Source organism: Dermacentor silvarum, chromosome 5, assembly GCF_013339745.2.
Source record: "Dermacentor silvarum isolate Dsil-2018 chromosome 5, BIME_Dsil_1.4, whole genome shotgun sequence".
Classification (NCBI taxonomy): Eukaryota; Metazoa; Arthropoda; class Arachnida; order Ixodida; family Ixodidae; genus Dermacentor; species Dermacentor silvarum.
Genome location: NC_051158.1, coordinates 45,989,577 through 46,013,496, shown reverse-complemented (window position 1 = coordinate 46,013,496; position 23,920 = coordinate 45,989,577). Strand labels below are relative to the sequence as shown.

Below are 23,920 nucleotides of genomic sequence, written 5' to 3'. Positions count from 1 at the left end.
CTGATCACAGCGGCAGACGCACGAGACATCACCGCCGCTGGGTTCCATGCGCCCCCACTAGATGGCGTTCGCCTCCGCGCCCCAAGCTGTTCTGAGGAGACTGCATTTTTATCCTGTACATGTGCGCATTCCCATAGAGTGTGTTCTAGGGTAGGCGTGTTCTGTCTTACATAGTTTACACAAGTCATCTGGCAAACGCGGGGGCGCCGAAAATTTCTGGCACACTTAAATGCTTAAACACAAACCGTGAAAGGCCTGTATTGATATCGCATGGGCGCCACTACGCTGCCCGTAAGGAGCCGCGCCAGTAAAATTGCATCACTTTCAGGTTTGAGCGCTGATATTGTTTTGCACTTTGAATATTTCACAAGTTGGAGAACATTGAAGATAAGAGGCATGCCCTGTAAATGATGAAAAGGGACTTGCAATTACGCCACCGGAAAGCCGGAAACATCAGCGTTCTCGTGATGCGAGTCTCAGTAAGTCTGAAAGACACAAAAAGAAGGAAAGACGTACAAGTCCTTGCACTGGGCTCCTCGTGACGTCACAAGTTAGTTGTTTGCGTCTGGTGCCGTGCGCGGAAAACTGTTGGAGCCACCTGTGCTGGATTTAATGGCAAAAGGGTCGTCGAGAACGCTTCCGCGAAACCTCCCGAAAATCGAAGTAACCTTTGATACCTCGTGTACTCAATCCCCGGTTAAATAAATAGTTTTGGACATACCTCGAGGTCGTCACGCCACGCAACAATAAGGATTTTGAGAGCGTCCACTCTAGGCTCTTTGTTGATGTGTCTATAAACAAGGACGAAGCTGCATCAGGCAACCGTCACAATGTCTTCTGTATCTTTCCTTGTCAAAGCCTACGTGTTTGGTGGGGGTGGTTCTTGCTCATGCGTTGGGGACAAATAACTGCGGTTTTTGGCGTTGTGCGCTGTGCCAAATTTAAGCGTTTGCGCATCTTCACCCTATGTATATGTTCTAGCTGGACAGAACCAAGGTGATGCTGTTTGCCGTCGCTTGGAGATACTCACATTATTTTTTTGCATTCCGACTAATTAGATAATTAGTCCTAAATATTTCATGCACTTCGCAAACATTATAATTAGATGAAAGGTGTCTACGAGAAACTAGTTTTTTTCATACAATTTTTCATGAAACATGAAAAACTCCCGATACAGCTTTCTGTTGCTCAATACGCGCTACATAAAAGTGTTTTTCCGAGCGTGAAAGAAGTCCGCGAATACACGCAGAATAGTCGCGCGACTGGCCATTCGAGGTACTTAGCGTGTATTCGTGGGTTTCTTTCACGTTCGGAAAAACACTTTTATGTAGCCCGTATTGAGCAACAGAAAGCTGTATCGGGAGTTTCTCATGTTGCTCTGCAATTTTCTCATTGACACCTTTCACCTAATTATAATGTTTGAGAAGTTATGAAATAATTAAGATTAATTACGTATTTAGGCGTTATGAAAAAGATCATTTGAGTATCTCCAAGCGACGACAAACAGCATAACTTTGGTTCCGTCAGCTACTTGGCATTTGCATAGCTTTTTGGGTCAAGTTACGCTGGACGCCATGTATATTATACGTACGAAGCTAATATGCACTCCGAATGGAAGTACCAGCAACCAGGCTTATATAAACCTTGTATGCTATATATATATATATCCGGCGTAAAGCCGATGAACCACGCGAAACTGAGGAAAGAGTAAAAAAAAAAGCGTAATATAATGTGATATTCGTGGCGTTACACCAACGCAGCCGCGCAGCGTTCATGACGTAAAACTGACCCAGAAAAATATCTGCCTTTCATTTTGTTCACTAATCACCAACCGTTAATCCACCAAATAATAAAAAAAAACAAATTCTTAGCCCGGACATAATTAACTCTTGGTTTATTGTGTCCTTGGAATGTGCTTCACGGTGGCAATCTCGCGGGTTTTAAGCAACCATGCAGGGTCGTTAACCAAGTGTTCTTTCCGCCACAAACTAGACGGCAAGACAATTTTATTGCGCCACTACAGTCTAGGTTGATGGCCACTGTCACGAGGCCATTTCGACAATCGTCGCGAGAATTGCCGCTTCCGCGCTCTTAAAAGTAGCAGTTATTCGTTCTCGTTCACTCGTAGCAGTTAGAGCTTGCAACGTCAGCGAAATGACCAATGGCAGACAGAAGAAAAGAACAAGCACGCTGATTCGAGGACGTGATAGAACTTGTAAAAGTAGTGTGGAGCCAGCAATACTTTCGTTAGAGGCAGAAACTTAAAGAAAAATTAGATCTAAATTTTGGAGAGATATGTGTTCACGAGGCTACGGAGAGAAGGTTTTATGACTACCAAGCACGGACCTCTCTGCTTTTCCGGTCGATAAAATCTCTCCCTCTCCCTTTTATGACCTTCCTTGATAAAAATTAGAAAAACAAAACAAAGAAATGTCGAGGTTCTTTTTAATATCAGATATCGCGAAGAGAAATAAAATTGGAAATAAAATTGATCTCCCCAGCAGCAGCCAGAAAGAAGTTTGAGCTGAAACGACTTTCGTTCGATGAGTCGTTGGTTGAGAAAAAGGATATTTTTTTGTGTGTGATGCGTTCATTTGTCCTGGCACTAAAACTTTTTTATTCTTTCTTTTTTTTTCTGCAGATCACTCATGGAGAGTATATAGCATTTACTCGCCTTATTTCTTTTTCTTTGCCATTGCTTCCAGGTTAACGTCACAAGTTTTTTTTTTTCTTTCCGAAAGGGGGTTCCTTTCATCGCGTTTTCCTTGGTGCTTATCACGACCATTGGAAAGTGCCTCGGCCCTAACTTCTACAGTTGGCTCATTTTGTTGTTAAAGTCTAGCACTTTCCGTTCAGGCGGCGCGATACTCGCAATATTTCGTGATAGTTGAGCGTAGTACATCCTTATTCATAATGTGCTCAACTATCGATTACTTGGGTTGTGGTCGTAAAGAAGCCGCGACTGAAGGGCGTGTTCAAGGAAGAACCGTTCACCCATTGTGAACCAAGAAGAGAGTTTAGAATAATAGCAAACCAGCAGAGTGGCTGTCGGTTTACTTGGGAAAAGGCTCGCAGAACGTGGGACAAGGTTAACGTGGAAGGAAGGACACATGCATGAAGTGCAATTAGGCATTTTCTCAAACCCAGGAGGTAGAAACGCAACAGACAAATATCGAACGGGGAAAACTGTTGTCCACCTTAGCTGAAGCACGAAGCGTCAAAGGAAACCCCATACAGGGTTGCTCAGAAAGAAGGCGTCGCCGTTGAAAAAAGATTCGTCTGTGTACGGGATGTTTCGTTTCGTGTACTTTTCACCACCTTGCGGGCTTCTACAAAACTGATTTGCCATACAAGGACAGTGTGCTTGGGCCAGCCTTAGATGATCCCGGACTCCCTGTTCCTTAAGAGGTAGATAAGAATCACGAAAAGGCAATGAGAAGCCAGTAAAGGTTTCACACGTGCGTTGAAGCTTAAGTTCACCTTCCGAGGTAGGGATTCTGGGGTTCTACGTGCCAAAACCGCTATCTGAATATGAAGCACACCGCAGTGGGGGACTCAGGGTTAATTTTGGCTACCTGAGCTTCTTTAACGTGCACCCAATGCACCGTTCAAGGGTGTTTTTTTTTCCTTTCACCCTCGTCAAAACGCGGCAACCGCTGCCGGGATTTAATTCCGCGACCTGGGGCTTAGCAGCACAACACCAAAGCCACTAAGTCAGCACGGCGGCTGTTCAAGTTCACCTTCAAGCAGAACGACAATGGCATGGACCACGCACGAGTTACCTTGGCAGAGAACCGAGTGAGTTTTGCCTTGGTTGCACACGCAGTATACCGAGCATCAACTTTACTTATCTTGTTTAGGATTTTTTTTAATGTTAAGCCTGTTACCATAAATCGTGAAAAAAAAAGCGGTAAAGGTGGCGATTTGGTCCAGCGGTGTCGCTCGGTGGCTATTTGTGGTGCCGAATATCTGGTTCGGGGGCATAGTGGTACGATCACGACTTCCGTGAGCAAGTTTATCTTTGGCGCTCCGACAAGTATCAGTGGGAAGAGAAGGGGGAAGTGTTAAGTGCGAGATCGGAGTCTGATAAGCCGCACCCGCGAAAGCAATTCACTGTTGCTGCGTGTGTGGAGAAATAAGACTCGCTCACTCACTCCTCTTCCGCGGAGTTAGTCTCAGTTTGTTTTTTACCCATTAGTGTGAAAATGTGTGTGTGCTGTAAGGAGATGTATATCCGTGTACCATTACAACGACGAATGCCCCGTATGCATCTCACATTTTGCTTTTAATCGTCGCTCTCAAAAACTGACTCTGCACTTCACATCACCGAAGAATGATCCGACGCACCATTTTATAGAATGCCTGCCATGCGCCCATCTCTGGCTTGAAATGATGCGGGAACTTGAAACCATTTCACATTTCTGTTGGTCTGGCAGGAAGAGTGCACAAGTTTGAGGACGTGGCAGTACCACTGTATGCGCATGTGATAGTCGCGGATTCGTGGCATATGAGCTATCGGGCGGTCGTCGTGCTTATGTGTTCTTCGTCACGCATTTGTTATTGTGTCGTCATCGTGCCACTGTCACATAGCGCCGTCATCGTCAGCAAGGACTACAACTGTAATAGCGCGCCTTCCCCCTTCCTCCCCCCGCGCCGATATTGTTATCCGTGGTCAGAGACGCGGAAGCCCTCACGCCATCGTTTTGCCGAAATTGTGCCATCAACGTCGTCGTAGAGAGGGTAAGTAAACTTGACTAAGCTACGCGAGGAAAAAAGAATAACGTGTAAGTGAAATGGATAGGGTAGTACTCCAGCAACAAGAGTCATTGCACGTATTTTTAATAAATTTCCAAGTGTGGCACTATTTCTTCAGCACACGTCAGTTACATACCGGAGTGCCCCTATAGCTTCACCGGGGTAAGTTATCTATGTCATTAAGTGGCATGGTGCCAATGGACAATGAAACAGACAACAAAGAAGACATGGGAGTAATGAAGGGCATAAAGAAAGAAGAAACGTAACCTGCGGAAAAGATAAATATTGGCGAGATTACAGAATGCGCAAGGAGAGCTACACAGAAACGAAACCAGTGTCAAAAGACAAAGCCAGACTATTTAACGGATGCAGTGGCACGGGAGATAAATGCGCACGTAGCGACATGGACGTCGAGCGCGCACGCGTCGAGACACTGCGACGGCCATCGCTTTCCGCCTGCGCGATTTGCTGACGTCACGATGATCGGAGGCAAAAAAAGGGAAAGAAACACGCAGATGCTTGGGTGGGCAGAAGGCCAGAGCCAGACGTGGCTGTTTTTCTTCTCTTCCCACGAACCGGCGGATCTCGCTTTCTTTTTTCGTTGTTCCTTGGTCAAGGCCCCGGGGACACAGGCCGAGGCACTTCGTCAAGCCAATGGTTCGAACGCGTACCGCGCATCGCCGCCTCTAGACGTCTTGGGTACAGGGGCTCGGCAGTGCTAGTCTTCCGTTCCACCGCATAGTGCGGGTAGGCGTGTATGTCTCTTACGCGGATCGGATGCATCACGTGCGAGGCCGAGGCGATTGAGCACCGTGTTCTGTATGGTCGCACGCCCCATCGCGCAGCAGGACGGTCATTCTGATGGATGTCCCGCGTCCCGTTCTATAGGTGGTAGGCGGATCTCCTGAGGGATTAGCCGAGATGGGACGATGGCTTCGAGTGGAACATGTGCTTTCTTTTTCTTTTTTCCGTTTGTTCCTTCGCCTATATCGATGTCGCAACATGAGGGGAAATTCCAGCGCCGATACGCGAACATAAGACACACTTGTACACACATTGGGAGTATTTCTTCGAGGGCCATCTGATGTTCAGCCGAAGATATGTTAATGACGCCTGGAACAACGGTTATTGTGAGCCCACGACCAAAAGTCGCGGATGTTGTTTGTTTATTGATTATATGGGGGAGAGGTTCTCATCGCGTTGTCGGATGGTTGTTCTGATAGATGTCCTTCATCCCGTCTTCGATGGTTGGTGAGTTTCTCGACGGATTAGCCTGTACGGTACGATGACTTCGAGAGGAAGAGTTTCTGTTTATCCCCTCGCTCGCAGCAATTTCCGTGCGTGAGTGACGTTTCCGGTCCGGAAACGCGAAAATACGGCGCTCTTGTTCACATGGTGTTAGCACTTCTTCCATGCTTGGTACCGTGCTTGGTGACGACCTAGAAACGCAGTGCGAGCTTCGCCCACAATACCAAACCACGCCTGTCCTCTGTGCCTGCCTGCGCTATAAAACGTAGTTCCCAAGATGCGCCGATATTGAAAATTCGCCTCCGCCAGTGACGTCATGGAAATGAGCAAAGGCGGTTGGGTGGCGCATCTATGCAAATTATCTTCGAGTTGTACGGTGCTGTATTTGCCACTGCATGCAAACACTGCTATCTACTTCAAGCTGGTAGACCACATTTCCAAATCTTCGTTATAGAAGTGGTGTTTAGAGAGGAAAATTGCGCATGCGCGATAGGCATGGTGCGGTCGCCCTGTCGCCGGCAGTAAGTGCAAAGGTGAAGCAGAGTTTGAGCTTGTCCGCAAACTTCTTAGATTTTCCGATTGCTGGAGCCGTGGGTGGCAGTAGAAAACTTTGGAAGTGCCATCTTGTGACACTTTGTTCAACTACACTGCGTTAGAAACATTTTTTCTCCGCGTGCGTGTTCTCATCGAACGGAAAATATAAAGTTACTGCACGTTAACGATGACGTCACTAGCAACATTTTACACCAGCGGTTAGGTATAATATGGTAGGCCACAGCAGTACTAACTATTCGTGCTCTCTGGTTAAACTCCGCGCCACTAGATCTCGCCATTAGCCTTGTTGCCACCCTACACCTTTCTGGTAACGCCGAACGGCTATACGTTTGCAGACAAGCTAAACTTTTCTGTAAGCAACGTTAGCAACGCTAACTAAGTAACTATAAGCAACGTCAGCAACGCCAAGTTGGCAACGCTTCAGCGAGTTATCAACGCTACCTGCTCCTCGGCTCAGAGCCGGCGACCTGTCTCCTTCAGCTCACCTCTATACGCGAAGCGTAGGAGACAATGTTGTCTGGGCATTAGGATAAGGTCGTGGCTGAGCAAAGTTCCAGGACGGTGCGTGTGGAGGGGTCTAGGTTCAATTGCGAGGAAGCGTGGCGGAAGATTCCTTTGCAAATGTGGCGCTGAAAAAAAAAAAAATCCCGGAAAGCCCAATGCGGTTGCAGAGCTTGTCGGAAGGGAAGCGACCAGCCGCTCGCACTCCAGTTCGTTGTTGTCCTCGAGGGCTTTGAGCGCGCGATGTATGCCTGCGGCTCGGGTCACGGCCCTTCTTTTCAAGTTTCGCCAACGCAAGACGAGAATAAAATTAAAAAAAAGAAAGAAAAAGCTTCGCGGCGCTTTCAACAACGGAGTTTGCAAACATACCTTTATGAAGCCTCTCCGTCGTTTTCAAGAAATTAGATTAAAAAAGTTGCAACAGCAAGAACCGTTTACCGCGACAGGAAAACAAGTAAAATCAGATTCGTATACGGTGAAAGAAGGTGAAAAAAAATACTTGGAAAGCAATACGGTTTCCGGATCCATTCTCTCCCGCGTCTATTCTTAGCACCCTGTTGGATTTCCATGTGGCTTTTTTTTTCTTGCCTATTTCTTGACATGTCACTGAAATCCCGCATCGGACTAGCCTGGTTTTGTTTCCTAAAGAGGCCACATGCGTGCCATTGAAGGCAGTGCGGGAGTGTTCCTGTAGAGGACGCAGCAGCTAGGGGCGTCAGGAATCGCGGATGCGAACGACGGAGTGCAGGAAAAAGTTTTCCGCCGGCAACGACGGAAGATAAACACACGAACTAAAATTCGAAGTTCGACGATACAAAAGAAAATGGAGAGCGAGCTCGGCGTGGAGAAAGGGAGCTATCCCGCACGGCAGCCGGCATCTGAGTGGAGGGCTGTCGCGCGTCGTTGCGCCCGATGGAGAACTAGCAATATCTAGGGAATCTCGGTTGCATTCACAGTTCCTGCTGCCCAAATCTTTCCTCTCTGCTTGTTGGCGTCGTCGCGAATGCGTCACGTGCTCAAAGTGTCGTGTACGCGGAATGCAAGTCACGTCAGCTTCCGCACTTTTATTTCTTTCCCCCCTGGCGGAAATGGAGGAAATCGTTAATTCTCTCTCCGACTCTGCGTTAGACATGAAGTCGGCGTAGCTGCGTCGTTAAGGTTTTCATGAGTGTAGGACGGAAATGATTCGGGAGAACTCTGGAGCTCATCACATCGCTCATTCGATTCAAGCAAGCTGACTGCAAGTGCTTGTCAGTGGGTGTATGTGTGTGCGTTTGTTTTAGGCTCGCTCAACTTTTCATGTCATTTCTGCATACTCACTGGAGAATGAAATGCGAGAAAGCCAGTGACTAAAGTGGCCAACATCTTCGACACTACGGAATAAATCGAATCAACGGAAAAGCTTTCGTCCTTTTTGGTGATTCGGGTTAGTAAATATAGGAGGCTCCAGATTTGAAGCGGGTGATTTCGTATCGTAGAGATTCACGGCGATGCCATGATCGGTGACATTTAAGCCCATCGATCGCTCTTGGCGGCGCGACTGGTTTCTCCCGTGTACAGGAGAAAATGAAAACGGTTCACTAATGATGCTGAAGCTCGATGTTCTCCTGCCCTCTAATTCACCGCGCTTCCTGCGTAAGCGGGTTAGTTATAGCACCAACTTCGCAGTTGTATTTCTGCCATTTTCGGCGTTTTAGCCTACGCTTAATGCAGCGGTCGTTTCAGTTCCAATAGTCCAAGATGGATATGTATAAATTCTGCCCGATTTGTTTACTTGTAGAATTATGCGTTCGTGCAGTAGTTGCTTTGAAAAAGTTTAGCTAAAAATTGGAAATGGAAGTACAGCTGACATTTGCATAGCAGTATTATTTTAATCAACACCAGTAGAACAAGAGATGTTTGTGGCGGGAGCCGAAGTTTCGACGAGGGGGCTTGTCTGAACTCCTAACTGAAATAGAAATTCTGGTATTTTACGTACAAAAACATTACACCATCTTCACGTAGGGGAACCCTGAGTAGTATGCGAAGCAGCCATGGGGTCGACTCAAGTTCCCATTAGTTTTCAGATCGGCCTGTCGCCGCTGCTGTTTCGTGGCAGCGGCTCGAGCCCTCTTCTCCGCGGCGCTGTCCACGGCGTTGACACTAGCGTTGACGCTGGCGCTGTCCGTGGCACTTATCGCGGCGTTGCGGGAGAAGAATGAGAGGAGCGGAGCGCGCGCGCGCGTCATTATACCGCGAGCTACAGTGGCGCCCCCCAGCGGACTATGCAGCGCCTATCGTCGCGCCTCTAACCTAAGCTGCTTCGCATTATCGCGCGCGGAGCCGCAGGTGTTGCCATTCGTTGCGCGATCCGCAGAGGAGAGGAGCAATGCCGAGAGGAGAGGAGATAAGACAAGGAGAGGAGGGGGAGGAGGATGCACATGCGCAGTGTGGGTGTGGACGCCGCACGGCGGATGGATGGAGGGATGGACAAAGCCCCCGCCATAAGCTGCTTCGCATCTAAAAAAAAAAAAACACGATTGCATTATGAGACACGCAACAGTCCGGATCAAGCTTCACCTCGTGTGGTTATTTAACATGCCCCTAAATCTATGCACACAAGCGTTCTTGCATTTCACCCCCATCGCAGTGCGAGCGCCACGGCTGGAATCAAAGCCGCGACCTCGAGCTCCGCAGTTCAACGCCATGGCCCCTAAGATTCAACGGCGGTTTGTGCTAAAACCATTTTGTCGGAACGCAGTACCCAGCCTGAGACACCCTTTGTTCGATATCTGTTGATTAATTTTGTACTCTTCGTCTTCTCGCTGCTGCACTCGCGACCATTATCTGAATCAAAGATACTCGGGCCGTGGCCCGTACATCCGTCGCTGGTGACGCAAAAAGGCTTTCCGTGCACTGGTGCAGTTCTCGAAGTGCACCGGCCTGTTTGACCGTTTGTGTCATCTGGTGCATCCTGACGTGGGCACGCTCTGTTCACACTGTGCCTTCTTTCCTCTTTCTATTTCTCCTTTCTCTAACTTTCCGTGGAGGTTAGCAAACCGCACGTTCGTGTTGTTGATTTCCCTGCCTTTCTTTTTCTTGAATTTTTATTCTCCCTCTGTCTTGTCTACGTTGAAAAATCCGTTGTACCTTTTTGCGAGTGAGTCCCGGACAGGTAATGCCGCTGAGGGCACATATGTTGATGCAATACGTTTTGTATACCCTTCTGCCAGCTGCTAGAAAAATGCAAGTTTCGTCAGAAGGGAGAAACATTCACAATGATAGTAAGGTTTAGTCTGTGTTGAGCTTGAACTCATTGGACAATGTTCTATGTCCTAGCACAAGGTTTTCGCGTCTTGTGTCCAGTTCACGCTTCGTTTTCGTTTAGTTTTTCTCTTAAAGCGTGCCTTACCATCCTTCTTTTATTCTTAGCTTCTCTTAGTGTGTGCCTTTTTCTTAGCCTGTCCATATTAGAAGTGCAGATAAAAGGCGGACAGGGCCCTTCTTTTGAAGCGAAAGCTTCATTACACTACCTCGGACAGCCGTCTGCGACTCAACAGTTTTCACCTTGAGAGCTAGAGGTCAAACCAGAAGAGAGCATTAAGGCGTGTTTATAGTCCGACGTTATCGGCATTTGTGTGTGTGTGTTAGTGTGCGGGCGAGCGCCACCAGACGACGGGCGCGTCGGAGCGCATTGGCCGCGCGTGCGGTTACGTTGGCGGCGCCAGTACGTCGAACCATCGGTCGAACTATAGCCGCCGCTGTTCTCGCCAACGTGACATAACGTGTGCGCGGGTTCACGCTACGTCGGACTATATTTAGACCTTTACGGAGCCCTGAAAGGAGACATTGCCGCCGTTGGGCTCGGCTGCTAGTTGCAACCAAGTCTCACTACTTTACTGATCACCGCAGTGTCTTCATAGGCATAAAAAATGATTAGTAAACACCGTATTCACTGCAAACATGTCCTGTATATAATTGCGAAACCACACCTCGGCCACAGCTCGACAATGGGCCTAGCCAGGGCAGTGAACCTTTCGCTATCAACTAGGGTTAACCGAAGCTAAACCATACCAATTTTTTGTTGTTGTTGCACATATGTTCGCATTGATCAGCACTCATGGTGATTCGGCCTGTATGCCCGGGACTGTGATTTAATGAGCGCGTAACGAAAAAAAAATGCCTTTCGATTCGCAGAACCTGACATTCGGTGCCATCTTTCCGGACACGTCGCTGCTCAGCCAGCAGCGAAAGTACCAACAGAAGTTGCGCGACGGCGTCTCCTCCATGACCCGCGGTGGCCGTGGTGGCCTGCGTTTCATGCAGCTGTTCTCGGTTCACGCCAAGGCCGTCCGGATGCCACTGCAACCGACGCCCAAGTGAGTGCTGGCCGGCTGCAGCGTTGGACAGGAGGAGAAGGAGGAGGAGGCCTTAATGAAGAAATATAATGATGAGAGGTTGACCGGGAGGGCGTGTCTCAGTTGCCTGCTACGTTTTATGGATTGAAGCACCAAGTTAACTGGACCGCAGATTCATTTCGTCGTACACTTTGAAAATTAATATCTCGAAACCGGTTCAGTCCTGCGAATTCGTTCCAACTGAATACGCCTTGCGATATCAGCGGTTCTAATTCGTAGATTGCAAGATGTGCCGGGAAATAATTAATGATAAAGTTAATTACCCTAATTACGTTAATTATTCAATAAGGCATTTTGATTTGTCATGGAAGTAATGGCCGCGCTATTGCGCTATCTGCCACAGCAAATTAAAAAAATTTGGTGCAGATAAAATGAAACACCCTGTATATAAAAACACACATACTCGTATACGCTCATCTAACTTCTCCCATCCCGTATCTATCTCTACGACGGGACAGGCTTTCCACGCGTCACACACATGCACTTTTTCCTATTTGACACTACTAACGCTAACGCAATAAAAAAGTCCGTTTTACCGGAGGTGCTTCCGAAACTTTTGTTTTGTGTGGCTGCAGAGACATTCTGCGTCGCTTGTGCGAAGACCTGCTCCCAGATGACGTTGTGGCCGTGCTGTACCTGACCAACTCTGCCGTGTTTGGAAGCAACGCGGCCTCGGTGCAGTACGTGCTTCAGCTTCTCGGGTACCTTGGCGTTCCCGTCATAGCCTGGAACGCCGACAACATCGCTCTCGACCAGGTACGCTGGGACGTTGGTGCTCGAGGAGGCGGGGAATCTTGCGCACATTGGCTTTTAGCTTGCTTGGTGATGACGGCTTGGACTTGGCATGCACGCAGACCGCCGTAGACTTTAGAATGAACCCTTCTGTAAGGATTCTTTCTTAGATGATCTGTTCTTCTCATACCGTTTTTTCTTTGTACGTGTATGGCAACGTGTACCGTGGCGAAATCGGAGCAGGATGTCATCGAACAGGCTGGAAGCGTGTAGCAATGGGTTCACATGATTTGCTAGGAGCAAGACGTCCAACAGTATTCAAAGCTAAATTTTGAAATTTGTTCCGACAGGTACTATGAAACACTTAACGCTTTGAATCATTGAAGCTATTTAGAGCAATACATACTACTCCACTTTAAATCACGCCAATAGCCTTGCACGTTATTCCAGTTAAAAGCCTACTTGTAGCGCATATGCCCAAGGTTACCAGGGTTCGTGCTAGAACGTTGGCCCTGAAACGGACACTTCCACATTTGTGTTGAAAGCCAATTTTGCGCAGGAAATGGAAAGCAGGAGCTTATGTACCAGCTTAACCTCGTGAGAACTGTACGTACGTGCAGAGCTAGTAGAGAGCTTTATGTTTTCCGTAGACACATTACCATTTGCGGAATACAACGCCGGTAACGAGATCTTGTGACGCAACCAGAGCCCACAAACCTAATGCGGCAGTGACTTACTATAGTCTACTTAACTCCTGGGGTAAAGCGTCATTGTAGAAACATAATCGTTAACATGCACTGCTTTTATAATTTTCCTTCGACGAGAACTCTCATGCTCACAGAAATGCTTGACCTGAATTGTAGTAGGACAAAGCGTCCCTAGATTTCGCTACACGGTTTGCAACGGCCGTCCACGGCTCCGGGAAACAGGTAGTCCGTAAATGGTAAACGTTTACGGACAAGATAATAAACTCTGGTGACACCACTTTCATTTCAAGACCGCCTCACAAGGCAGGTGCTCTCTCAAAGTTTAGTTGATTTCCTCACGCGCATCCTTATGCAAATGAATCTAATTCTTACGTCACTTTTGTTGTGGTCAGAAATAAGTGTGAAGCACCGTTGCAACGAAATTTAGGTTGGCCTAAATTTTTATGGAGGTAAATTTTTATGGTGGTATCTCAGTGGCTCATGTTGCTGTTTTATGGTTACGACTTTGCCGTTCAGCGCCATGGGCGGCAACTAAACGCACCGTGAAGCAGCGAGAAATTGAGCTTTTCTTTCGATAGATATTCACGCAGTTCATTTTATGACTGTCGTAACAGCTGCAGTTCCACTTGCATATAGCAAAAGCACTGGTCGGCCTGTTGCCACTGTAATGTAATTTGTGTGACTAATACAAAACTGTCATTGGTGAATGTTAAAATGCGCGAATACTCTGAATGGATTTTGCCATATACAGGGTGACAAAAACTTATACTGTGAAGTATTCTTGTCGTCTGGTGTAACGACAACACTTTCCATGGCAGTATCCAGCAACGAAAAAAAAAGAAAAAAATACTGTCTCTAGCAAAACAAAAGAATGAAAATCTTGCCGATAAGACTGCACAGTGTAAGCGTTTCCGTATCACAACATAATATATTCGCAGATAACGAAACTAAAGCGGTACAGGCGACGGAAATCATGTAGCAATCATAGACAGCATGGCGTTGCGTATTTTGCTTGGATCCTGATCGCATATGGCATGTTGCATATTGTGTCTGTCAAAAGAAGGTGCATAAGTGCTTGCCATTGAGCATGTAAAAATTGAATAGAACACTTGTAGCAGTGCTTAAAAGGCCGTGTACACAGCATTTACGCGCATCATCCCAGTAGTGAGCGCTGACCGTCGAGTAAGACAAACTCAGGTGGAGCATTGAGGAAAAAATCGGCAATAAAAATAATAGGATGACGCAAGGTAAAAAGCTAAAACATAAGCTCCTTTCTAGAACGCGTTTGATCCTTTTAATTCCAGAAGAATTTTTCATGCAATATTATCAAATTTTCAAAATTTTCAAAAATTCTGAAAATTTTCAAGCAAGTATATCAAACGCTGGGCCCCTTGATAGTAGCGCTCGTTCTTGTCTGTTTCGTGTATGTGTCTCACTATCACTTTGCGCTAACTTGCCATAGTTAGAATCTTGTTGTTTTGCTCTAGATTACATTGGCGTCGCATGACTGTCACCAAATTGTGCCCGCTGTGGGCAAGCCATTCTAGTGCAGTCCCCTGGTACTAATATGTCCACTCCAGTTGCAGGGGCCTGCAGTCGAATGGCCTCCCATATTCTTACTCCACCAATGTCCCCTAGGTAACTCTAGGAAGAGAAGTGCAGCAGGACCCAACAGAGCAATTGACTATGGGACGGATGTCCCTTTGTATTTCACATTTGTGGAGAACTTTAACCATTTGTGAAGTAATAAAATCAAATAACAGAAGACCGCCACGTTGCTTTGCCGTGGCGGCATGCTGCCTGTTTGGACATTTGGTAGCTGCTAGTCGCTCCTCGTCTTAATTCTACTAAATAAAGAAGACCAGTCCTGAATGCCGCGTAATTATTGAATTCACCAATTACCAGACAACTTCGAATGTCCATCAGCGGAAAGAACGTTTTATAGCCGAAACAAATTCTTTATTGCTATGCCACTACATCGAAGAATCCGCCGCAGTTTTTGCGGAAATGCTTCTTTTTGTGGGCATTAGTGCATTTTCGTTAATGTTCTTGAACTGTGCTCCGCTGAAGTATTGTATGGCTATAAAGTAAGGCATGTTGACCGAAAGAGTAACAACAACAACAAAACTTTTCCGGAAAGGAGCCCATTGGCGTTGGAGCCTTTGCCGGCAAGCATTCACTCTATTTTTTCTGTTCAAAGCAGCTATCGCTGGTCGGCCTCAGAGATTTTGGATGAAAATACTTATATAACTGGCAGCTATGATTGTTATGCACGAAGAAAGCTAAAAGATGTTTCCCTAACATTTCCCGTCCTAGTTCGTGCCTTGGATGTTTTTACTATCCTTGTTTTGGTATCTCAAGCGTAATGACGCTATTTGCTTGCATGAAATGAAATTGGCAGGCTAAATAAAAGGAAACAAAATGACCATCAAAGTACATTTACTAAAATTTTGATGCCGTTTCGTTCGACGTTGGGGATGAGGAAATTAGAGCTTTCGTCTATTCCACACAGAGAAAAGTGCAGAAAGAAATCTTTTCTCCCATAACCAGCTGCAAAAACATTTCAGAGCACATTACGAAAAGTAGGGGTTCAGTGTGGCGTGCACGGGATCTTTCATTTAGTGGCAGGATAAATCTCTGCGTATCCTTTGTCGTACTGAACCTTTTGTTGGCCGTCCTTGGAAACCATACTAGTTTTTTTTTTTACAATCTGGATCGTATTGCTGCATCGCTTCTACTCGCCTAATGATAACAGATGCCTACGTTGTTGCCAGTGATGGAAAGCTTATAGTTGCATACGCTAGGTTAAAAAGAAAAGTCAGAGAAGTTTACGACGGGGTATGAAATGTTATCGTTGTTTGGTAAGGAGAGACCGACTAATGGGAACTGCATTCCGCGTTAGCTGTGCATAAAATAAAAATGTTTACAAAAATGATCCCAGCGATGCATACTTTTTTGGTACTCTATGCCTGAACGGAGCTTCGGAATGCTTTGTCAGTAAATACTTTAAATTTATCTTGTGTACACAAACGAACGTTTGCCAAAACGAACTTCTGGCCATACCGATCTGATCTGAAACGTACAGCATCTTGATTACAGAGGCAACTGGAACATTTGCTTTCTTTTAATGTTGGCGGTTCCTGCAATGTAACAATACCCTGTCGAACAAATGCTATCAAAGATTTAAGGAAAGTGTCCGTGAATTATTGCGCAATGTATATAGCGATGATAGAAAATGTGAGCAGGAAAGAGTTGTGATGTATGAGAATGAGGGTCTCGCTCTTGACGAAGAAGCAACATGTGTGTTTTATTGACAAAGCGAAACGCTCCTTTGAGTTCAAGGGTTCTGCCAAGGAACTCCAGCTGCTCGTATTTTTCCAAAGCCTGCGTTTTCGCTCGATTACCGTTGTTTACGCTTCTAGAAGCACGATACCGGAGCTCTTGGGTGGCGTTCTGTCACGTGCGAAGAGTCTCAACCTTGGCGTGACTGGGAACCATTAGCTCTCCGAGCTGCCTTGCTAATGGTATACGAGTGGCGGCGCCGACGAACCCCCTGTGGTGTATCCATTTCTCAGCAGGCTCCGACGGGGTGTGCTGGAAGTTGGTGATCCATATTTAGAACCAACCGGGGTGTCGACTGAATCTATCATCCGTACTACCTTAGTGCGGAAACAGCACGTGCATGAAGACGTACCGGACCGAAAGGGGGGCTGTCGTTACTTGTGAGGTTGTTTGAAATACGTGGACATTTTAGACGGAGTTGTAACGTCAATATCTCGCATTGCATCATTCTACACATGAGTGATTGTAAAACAATCGCGTTATGGCATCTTAACATTTAACGATTATCTGCTGACATCGCTTCATTAGAAACACCGGTAAACGTAGCAGTGTGGTGGGTTGGGGAACATTGAGCCATCAAGCTGTGCAACCTCCTTGGAAATTCCTCTAATGGGACTCAGGACTACCTGATACGCGAAGACAAGAACTGCTTAAATGCTGTATTTTTGTGGGAAGAGAAGGTATAATTACACAAAGAAATAACTGAGAAATGCAGTCCCCACAATTTCTTTTTCACTTAAAGTAGTGCTATTTCGGGTTTGAATTTCGGGAGGAACGTAGCTTTTGTCTTGCATAATTCAAATACGCTTTCCGTGATTTGCATTTTAAAGTGCACATTTCAGTAGTTTTGTAGCGACATTCAGTCAACATTAATTTGGTGTCACACACTTAAAATTTGAAAACTCTGCTGGCAATCGGTTACGTGCCTATGAGGTCCATTACTTGAAAAACACATTTGTAGATGTGTTCTTTATGGTATACAATGTTCACAATGTAACATAGAAGGGTGAATGTATGCTGACGTATTAGTGTTCAACCAATTGCGAGTACGCTTATTCCTTGAAGTACGGGCACTTTGTGAAAGCGTGCAAAGAGATCTGCAATAGTTATACAAGCCAAACTATCTTTTTTCCTTGTGTATATACGCACGTAAAGAATATGCAGCAGAATTGTCAGGCAGATTTGGACGCAAATAATAGTAAAGTTTGAATGTCATTAGTGAAGTCCCTGTGCTATTAAAGTTGCTTTTAAAGTTGATATTTTTCACCTAGGCTATATAAGCGAGCCCTGTGTGATTGTCTCTTTCCGTCCCGCGTTAGTGCGCTGCACCTTACGTGGTTAAATTGTAGCCGATTTTTGCGGTCTAAAAACACTATACAAGCGAGACTCTAGGCTGTATTACAGCCGTCTATGCAAGGGAAGGATTAAGAGATTAAAAAAAAAAACATTTGACTTTAAACATGCAGACACATACCTCAAACACAGAACACAATAAGTGCACAAGAAACGGTAATTTAAACTAGGGAAAAAAACTGTAGGATTGTTCCTTATCCACCCGCATTATTTAATAGAAGTTCATGTGTGCACTGTGCAATAAAAATACTAATATGCGGGAAATATCGTTGTTGAAGTAGTCTTGACATGCAACGCTCAATATGCGCTAGACCTCGCGAACATTTACAACTCGAATAAAATTAATGAGCTTGCTTTCTTCATGAAAATCCCGTAGGGCTGTCAAAGCACACTTCTGTGTGGCGAGGCATGACCATGGACCAAGTATTTTTGATGCGAAAGCATGAAATGGTCTATTGAGCGAAAAAAGGCGGCGTCTGTAGCATAGAAACGGTACCTAAATTCTAATTGGTTACTACACCACGTCACGCCTCGATGGAGCAGACCGGGTGAAAGCGAACAGCTGCGGCAGCGTTGGACGCGCCAGGTGTTGCCGTGAGGGGAGAGGGAATCGCCGCGGCGCCACGTCAACGTGGGAAACCGTGTTATCCGCACGTTGCTTGTGCGCGGCAAGCTCTCGCCTGCGTTCTATCTCCGCTTCGGTAATTGCTATAAAGAAATTGATGTATAAAATAACAGACTAAATTCTAAAAGGGAAAGCGTTGGTGGTAGTGAGTTTCGAATCTAAGAACCCACGCTCAGAAGCCGACCACTGGGCTAAACCAGCGCTTCCTAGATAGCAGGCCTGTGCACTCTGCCTTATGACATCATGCTATTCGGGCCAAAATTTCCATTGCCAAGCCCGGCGTGACGAAAGCGGTGACGTCAAAATCACCGCGGCTTGCTCGGGAGCGTCCCCACTAGATTCTATAGCAGTCGGGCAACGTAGTATGACATCACAGATCGAAGTGCACCTGCCTTATGCTATCTAGGAGGCATTGGCCAAGCGTCTGAACGCGCTCGCTTGCCCTCGAGGAGTTCATAATTGGAAGGACCGCTCAGCGGCATTCAATTGGACATAAATGCTTTCGCATTCGCAGTTCATGAGAAGCGATCTTTATTATAGAAAAATCACGAACGAGTACTATCGTGCATAGGTGAAAGCCTTTACCGAAATACTGGCTTCATGTGGACCAACGCGTCGTCTTGTGCACGGATCGCGAAAGCGAATCGTGCTGCAGGGCTGCCTGCGTCGTTGTTTGTGGTTTGCGGTTGTGGCTATGCTCAAGACATAGTCGGCCTGCTGTGCGTAGTCTTAGTCGTAGCGCGGCTGCACGCGTTGCTGCTACGTGGCTTGCCTTGCTTGTGGCTTAAGAGAGCTGTTTTTCATGCTACCTGCTATGGACTGCCGACGCTGCTGATGATGATGAATTCTGGCTTGGCTCGCCTTCGTCCAGACGCAGGTACTACGTGCGCTTCGCTTGGCTACGTTCGGGGCTTGTACTGGCTACAAAAACTGGGCTTGACCCGTGACATTTGTTCTCGTTTAATACGCTGCACGACGAAGGCATCGAAATGTTTGCCGATGCACGCATGCAAAACAAGTAGATAACGAAGAAGGAGTGGACACGTACTGTCGGGCTTCTAAACGGCATGAGTACAGGGTGCACGCAATAAAACCTCATTTTGGCGACTAGTTCTGATAGGCCCATTGTATGGATATTACTCGCTCATGAATAAAATTTATCCCGGGTGTTTACAGATGAAAACATAAAGTTTAAAGGAAAGTAGTGTAGAATCAAAACATTATAATCTCTGTTTAAACATACAATATAGAACTTTTGTGTGAAGCAGTTGACAAGACGTTGGTAACATCTCATATAGTGGGCCTACTTCTATGTCACAGTAACAGCTGGCGTTCAGAAAGCAACAACAAGAACATGCATTTGATTATTTGAAAGCGATAGCTCACTGATACCGAATAACGTAAATTGGTGCATCCCGATGAAGACCAATAACTACAGCTTAGCTTTGATTGGCGGAACACTTATATTCATAAACTTATGAAATTCAGCCTATAACCATTTAGAAGGAATGAATTTAGCTCAACGCGGATACTAACTATTGTTTGAGCACTTTGTATTTCAAACGTCTGCAAGTTTGGCAAAACGGGCGTTCCAGGAACATTGCACGCTACGCGGGAACTTAAGTGAAGTGAAAGTTTGCATGGTTGCATGAGCCTTGTTACTTAGTTGAGCTAATTGAGCTTGTTCAAGAGCTCGCCAAGGACAGCGTCAGAATGCTATCGTGCGCTGTCATGGCGAACTCGAACAGGCGTCATTTCTTTCATGCCGTTGAGCTACCGCTCACAGCCGCGCATATTTCGCCTCCTCCTCCTCCTCCTCCACCTTTCCCCCCTTTCTGTCTCTCCCGTCTAACGACAGAGGGCGTCTCAGGCGCGAGTCCTACAGCTGGCGCCATCTGTGGTTCACCAAGTGGCGGCCATCTTCGCCATCCTGGAGCGCTACTCATGGTACCAGTTCGCCGTCGTCACCACCAATCTCGGAGGACACGAGGACTTCGTCCGCGCCGTCCGGGACCGGCAGTTGGAGAGCAGTACGCTCAGGGCAAAGTAAGCGCGTCGCATATCTTGGAGGAATACTGAAGCGGAACATATTTGAAGCTGTATTACTGCGCTAGCCTTCTACAACACCATAAAAAGCCGCCCTTGCGCTGAGAAGAGACCTACTTGGCGAGCGAGAAAAGGTGCATGAACGAAACACACCTGGCGACACCACCTTGAAGTTTCCGCAGCAGTTCTCCTGTCGTCATGGCTTTTTACTGTCTCTGCTCGGACTCAGCTAATACTCCGTTAGTAAAGGTAGACTAAATTGCATTCTTACTGAGCCACAGTTGCCAAAAATACGAAAAATATACCTCAAAATTTGTGACGTCACACTGACCTACCGGCACAGATGTTCTGGCACAAAATGATTAAAGAACTGAAATTTTGACCTTTATTTCATCTTCTAATACTGAACCTATTACCAAGAAATGGGCGGAAAAATAATTTCAAAAGAATACTGAATTACTATAAACTGATTTTAGTGTTTCGTTTCAGTGGCCCTTCAAAGGACCGCTGATATATATTTTCGAAGTTGTAGAAGCTCTACAAAAATCTTCTCGTAAGTTTCCCACTAAGATGACACTTGCTAAGTATGAATGCCATGAAACAATTGTCGGATATTTGATTCGGTGCCAAACACATGTTTAATTTGATACTCGCAATGGGTCGTCTGGGCATCACCTGCATTATCATGACGTCATTACAAACTGGCAAAATTAGCTGACGCTGCGTGGCAGTAGTGCTAAGTATGACACTGTTCACAAAAAAAAACTTGCTCCGCTCGCTTCTGCAGCCGCAAAGATTGCATGAACGGAGTGACCAAGTGTATTGTGACGTCGTGACACATCCAGCTGCTGGTACCATAGCCGATGCTCGTTCGTAAAAACAAGCAGTATATTAAATTAGGGCGCGCTCAAGGTGATGAGTATTTTTTTTTTTTTTGATGACAACGTCTGTTTTGACTTCTAAGGTTTGGCGTAACTAGGAATCTTGTAACGACTTAAAAAAAACGGCCTTTTTGCGCCTCCAGAGCGTCCTAGCGACTCGCAAAGGCATCAAAATGTTGGTCTCAACTAGACCAGGAGCGAGAATTAGTCGCAGACTAAGCAAAATTATAGGCACGGGCGCAATTAGTGGTAATATAGTCGAAAATCAACCACATTGCACCATAGACTGCACTTTCTCCGGGATCGGTTCACCTGACCTCTTGGTCTAAAAAGAAAACAAAGGGTCAACCAAGTGTCGACGTTAAAAAAAAGTCGACGAAATTGCGCGCGATCTACGATGCGACTAAAATACGAAATGAGTGAATAATGGACATGAACAAGAAACGGAACGAAACAAAATAGAGACATATAATCAACACTTAATCATCTAATTATTTGAACAAACATGTACGTTGACCTTGTCTTTTTCAGCGTTGAAACTTGTTGACGCTTTATTTTTTTATATGGTTTAGGGAGTTTAGATCTTCATGTGAGCGCCTGTTTGAAGGACACATAATTGGTGCTTTAAGGCTTTAAAGAGAACCTTTACACCAAGAGCTGCTACATACTTACATGAGAACGCAGAAATCGGTTTTCTCGGAAATGACTGTCTTGAAAAAAGAAAAAGCAGAGTCGGCGTGTCGTTATAGCATACTAGATGTTGGAATGCGCCGAACCTAATTAAGTGTTTTGCAGCTAAAGGCAAATGGTAAAATCGGGCGAGTGTAGGTTGTACATTCTGGATTTAGGTCATGAATTATTTAACAAAAAGTCGTGAAGATAACAAAAATGTGAATAAACTGGACAATCAGCTTACGACTCCTTAACTTAGCGAGAAAAATGGAAGCCCACTTCTGCGAGATGCAACTATTGAGACTTGTAAAGCAGTCGAAATTGAAGTATTGGACACTGCATTGAATTGTACCACCAGCGTGGCAGTAAGACATTTACAAAACCTTTGAAAAGCCGTGAACCAATTTTAGCTAAGCTGTAAGCTTATATATAACATTTCTCCACTTTAGATTCTCCAACCGATGCTGTTTACAGAACGGGAAAATCTGTTTTTTTTTTGTTTACCAATTTGTAAACATTGCGATTCAAATAAAAAGAAAAGAAGGATAACTGGTCCACGTTCGGAAGTTTCAAGAAAATTGAACTCGTTAATTTAACTTCTACTGACTTTTTCAATAGAATTTTGATTTAGGAGTTCATATCAAAATTCCCCTTCAAACAGTCAGTAGAATGTTTATTTCTCTATTAAATTCCACAAACTTAATTCAAATTGATTCAGTAGTTGTTTCTGATGAGAGAGTTTCTGCGTTTTGCATCTGCTATAGTATATAGAGAAAGCGTAGTTGGCCCTGAGCTAGAGCTTTTTTCATCACGACAACCTTCACTAGGGGAAAGCTGTCCGGTTACTGTTCTACTACAAACGCGCAGATACTCGGTGCTGGAGATTCGCACCATTCGCGGCCGCACTCGCCAGGAGTTCCGCCGGCAGCTCGAGCCCGTCGCGGCCGGCGAAGCCCGCGTGATCCTGCTCTTTGCCAGCAAGGACGACTCACGCGAGCTGTTCGCCGCCGCCTCGCAGCTGGGGATGACCGGCAAGAACTACGTATGGATTGTCACCCAGTCCGTCATCGGAGCCCACCCGGGAATCGCTCCACCTGAGTACCCGGCAGGTCTGCTCGGTGAGTACGAACGCAGAAGTACTTCAAAAGTCATCATACCGTGTTGGTGAACCCGACAGGTCTGCTCGGTGAGTACGAGCGCTGAAGTACCTCAAAAGTCGTCATACCTTGTTGGTGAACCCGACAGGTCTGCTCGGTGAGTACGAACGCAGAAGTACCTCAAAAGTCATCATACCGTGTTGGTGAACCCGTCAAGTCTGCTCGGTGAGTACGAACGCAGAAATACCTCAAAAGTTGTCACACCTTGTTGGTGAATCCGACAGGTCTGCTCGGTGAGTGCGAACGCGGAAGTACCTCAAAAGTCATCATACTGTATTTGTGAACCCGGCAGGTCTGCTCGGGGAGTACGAACGCAGAAGTATACCTTGAAAGTCATCATCCCGTATTGGTGTAGCAGCGCACTGACTAGGACAAGGCGGAGACACAGAAAAATACACGACACTCGTTTCTTGTGGCTCTCCACCATGTTCTGGTCAGTGCGATGCTTCACGAACGCGCTATAATGATTAATCACGAAATCGCTCAGATTTCCACATTACTGAACCTCAAAAGTACTTCTGGTTGGGCAAGTTGGTGCGACGTAGTGCAAGTTTGAACTGCGAGAACAGACCAGGGGAGGTATTCTGTAAGTTTCCACCTCCATGTCCATTTCGTCTGCTGCTGAATTGCTAATTGGCTGCGGCGCCTGGCCTTCTCCCGACGTGCACCGCAGCCCAGCCAATCAGAACTTCAACAGCGGACGAAATGGACGTGTCCACTAGGTGGACAATTCCAGTGTACTTTCCCAGGATAGAGAGCACTTACACACAGAACATCGTTGGTTCGGTGGGTAAGTGTTCTTTTTTGTTGGACACTCCAAGCGGATTTCTGCCGTCGGCGTCGCCGTGAGGTTCCGTATAAACACCAAGGGCGATAAAATCGTCGCCGCGCGCGCCGTATGCTGTATGTGTGAGCGAAAGCGCGCGTCCCTCGCGCGCTTTCACGAAGA

At 46.2% G+C, this 23,920-nt stretch overlaps 1 protein-coding gene across 1 annotated transcript in view; it reads left to right on the top strand.

Moving 5' to 3' along the window:
* LOC119453342 (glutamate receptor ionotropic, NMDA 2B-like) overlaps positions 1–23,920 on the top strand; it is a 235,642-nt gene that overhangs the window by 167,494 nt on the left and 44,228 nt on the right. Inside the window, 4 exon segments of the mRNA XM_049667812.1 lie at positions 11,236–11,417; positions 12,032–12,212; positions 20,074–20,261; positions 22,682–22,932. Coding sequence (XP_049523769.1) covers positions 11,236–11,417; positions 12,032–12,212; positions 20,074–20,261; positions 22,682–22,932 — 802 coding nt within the window.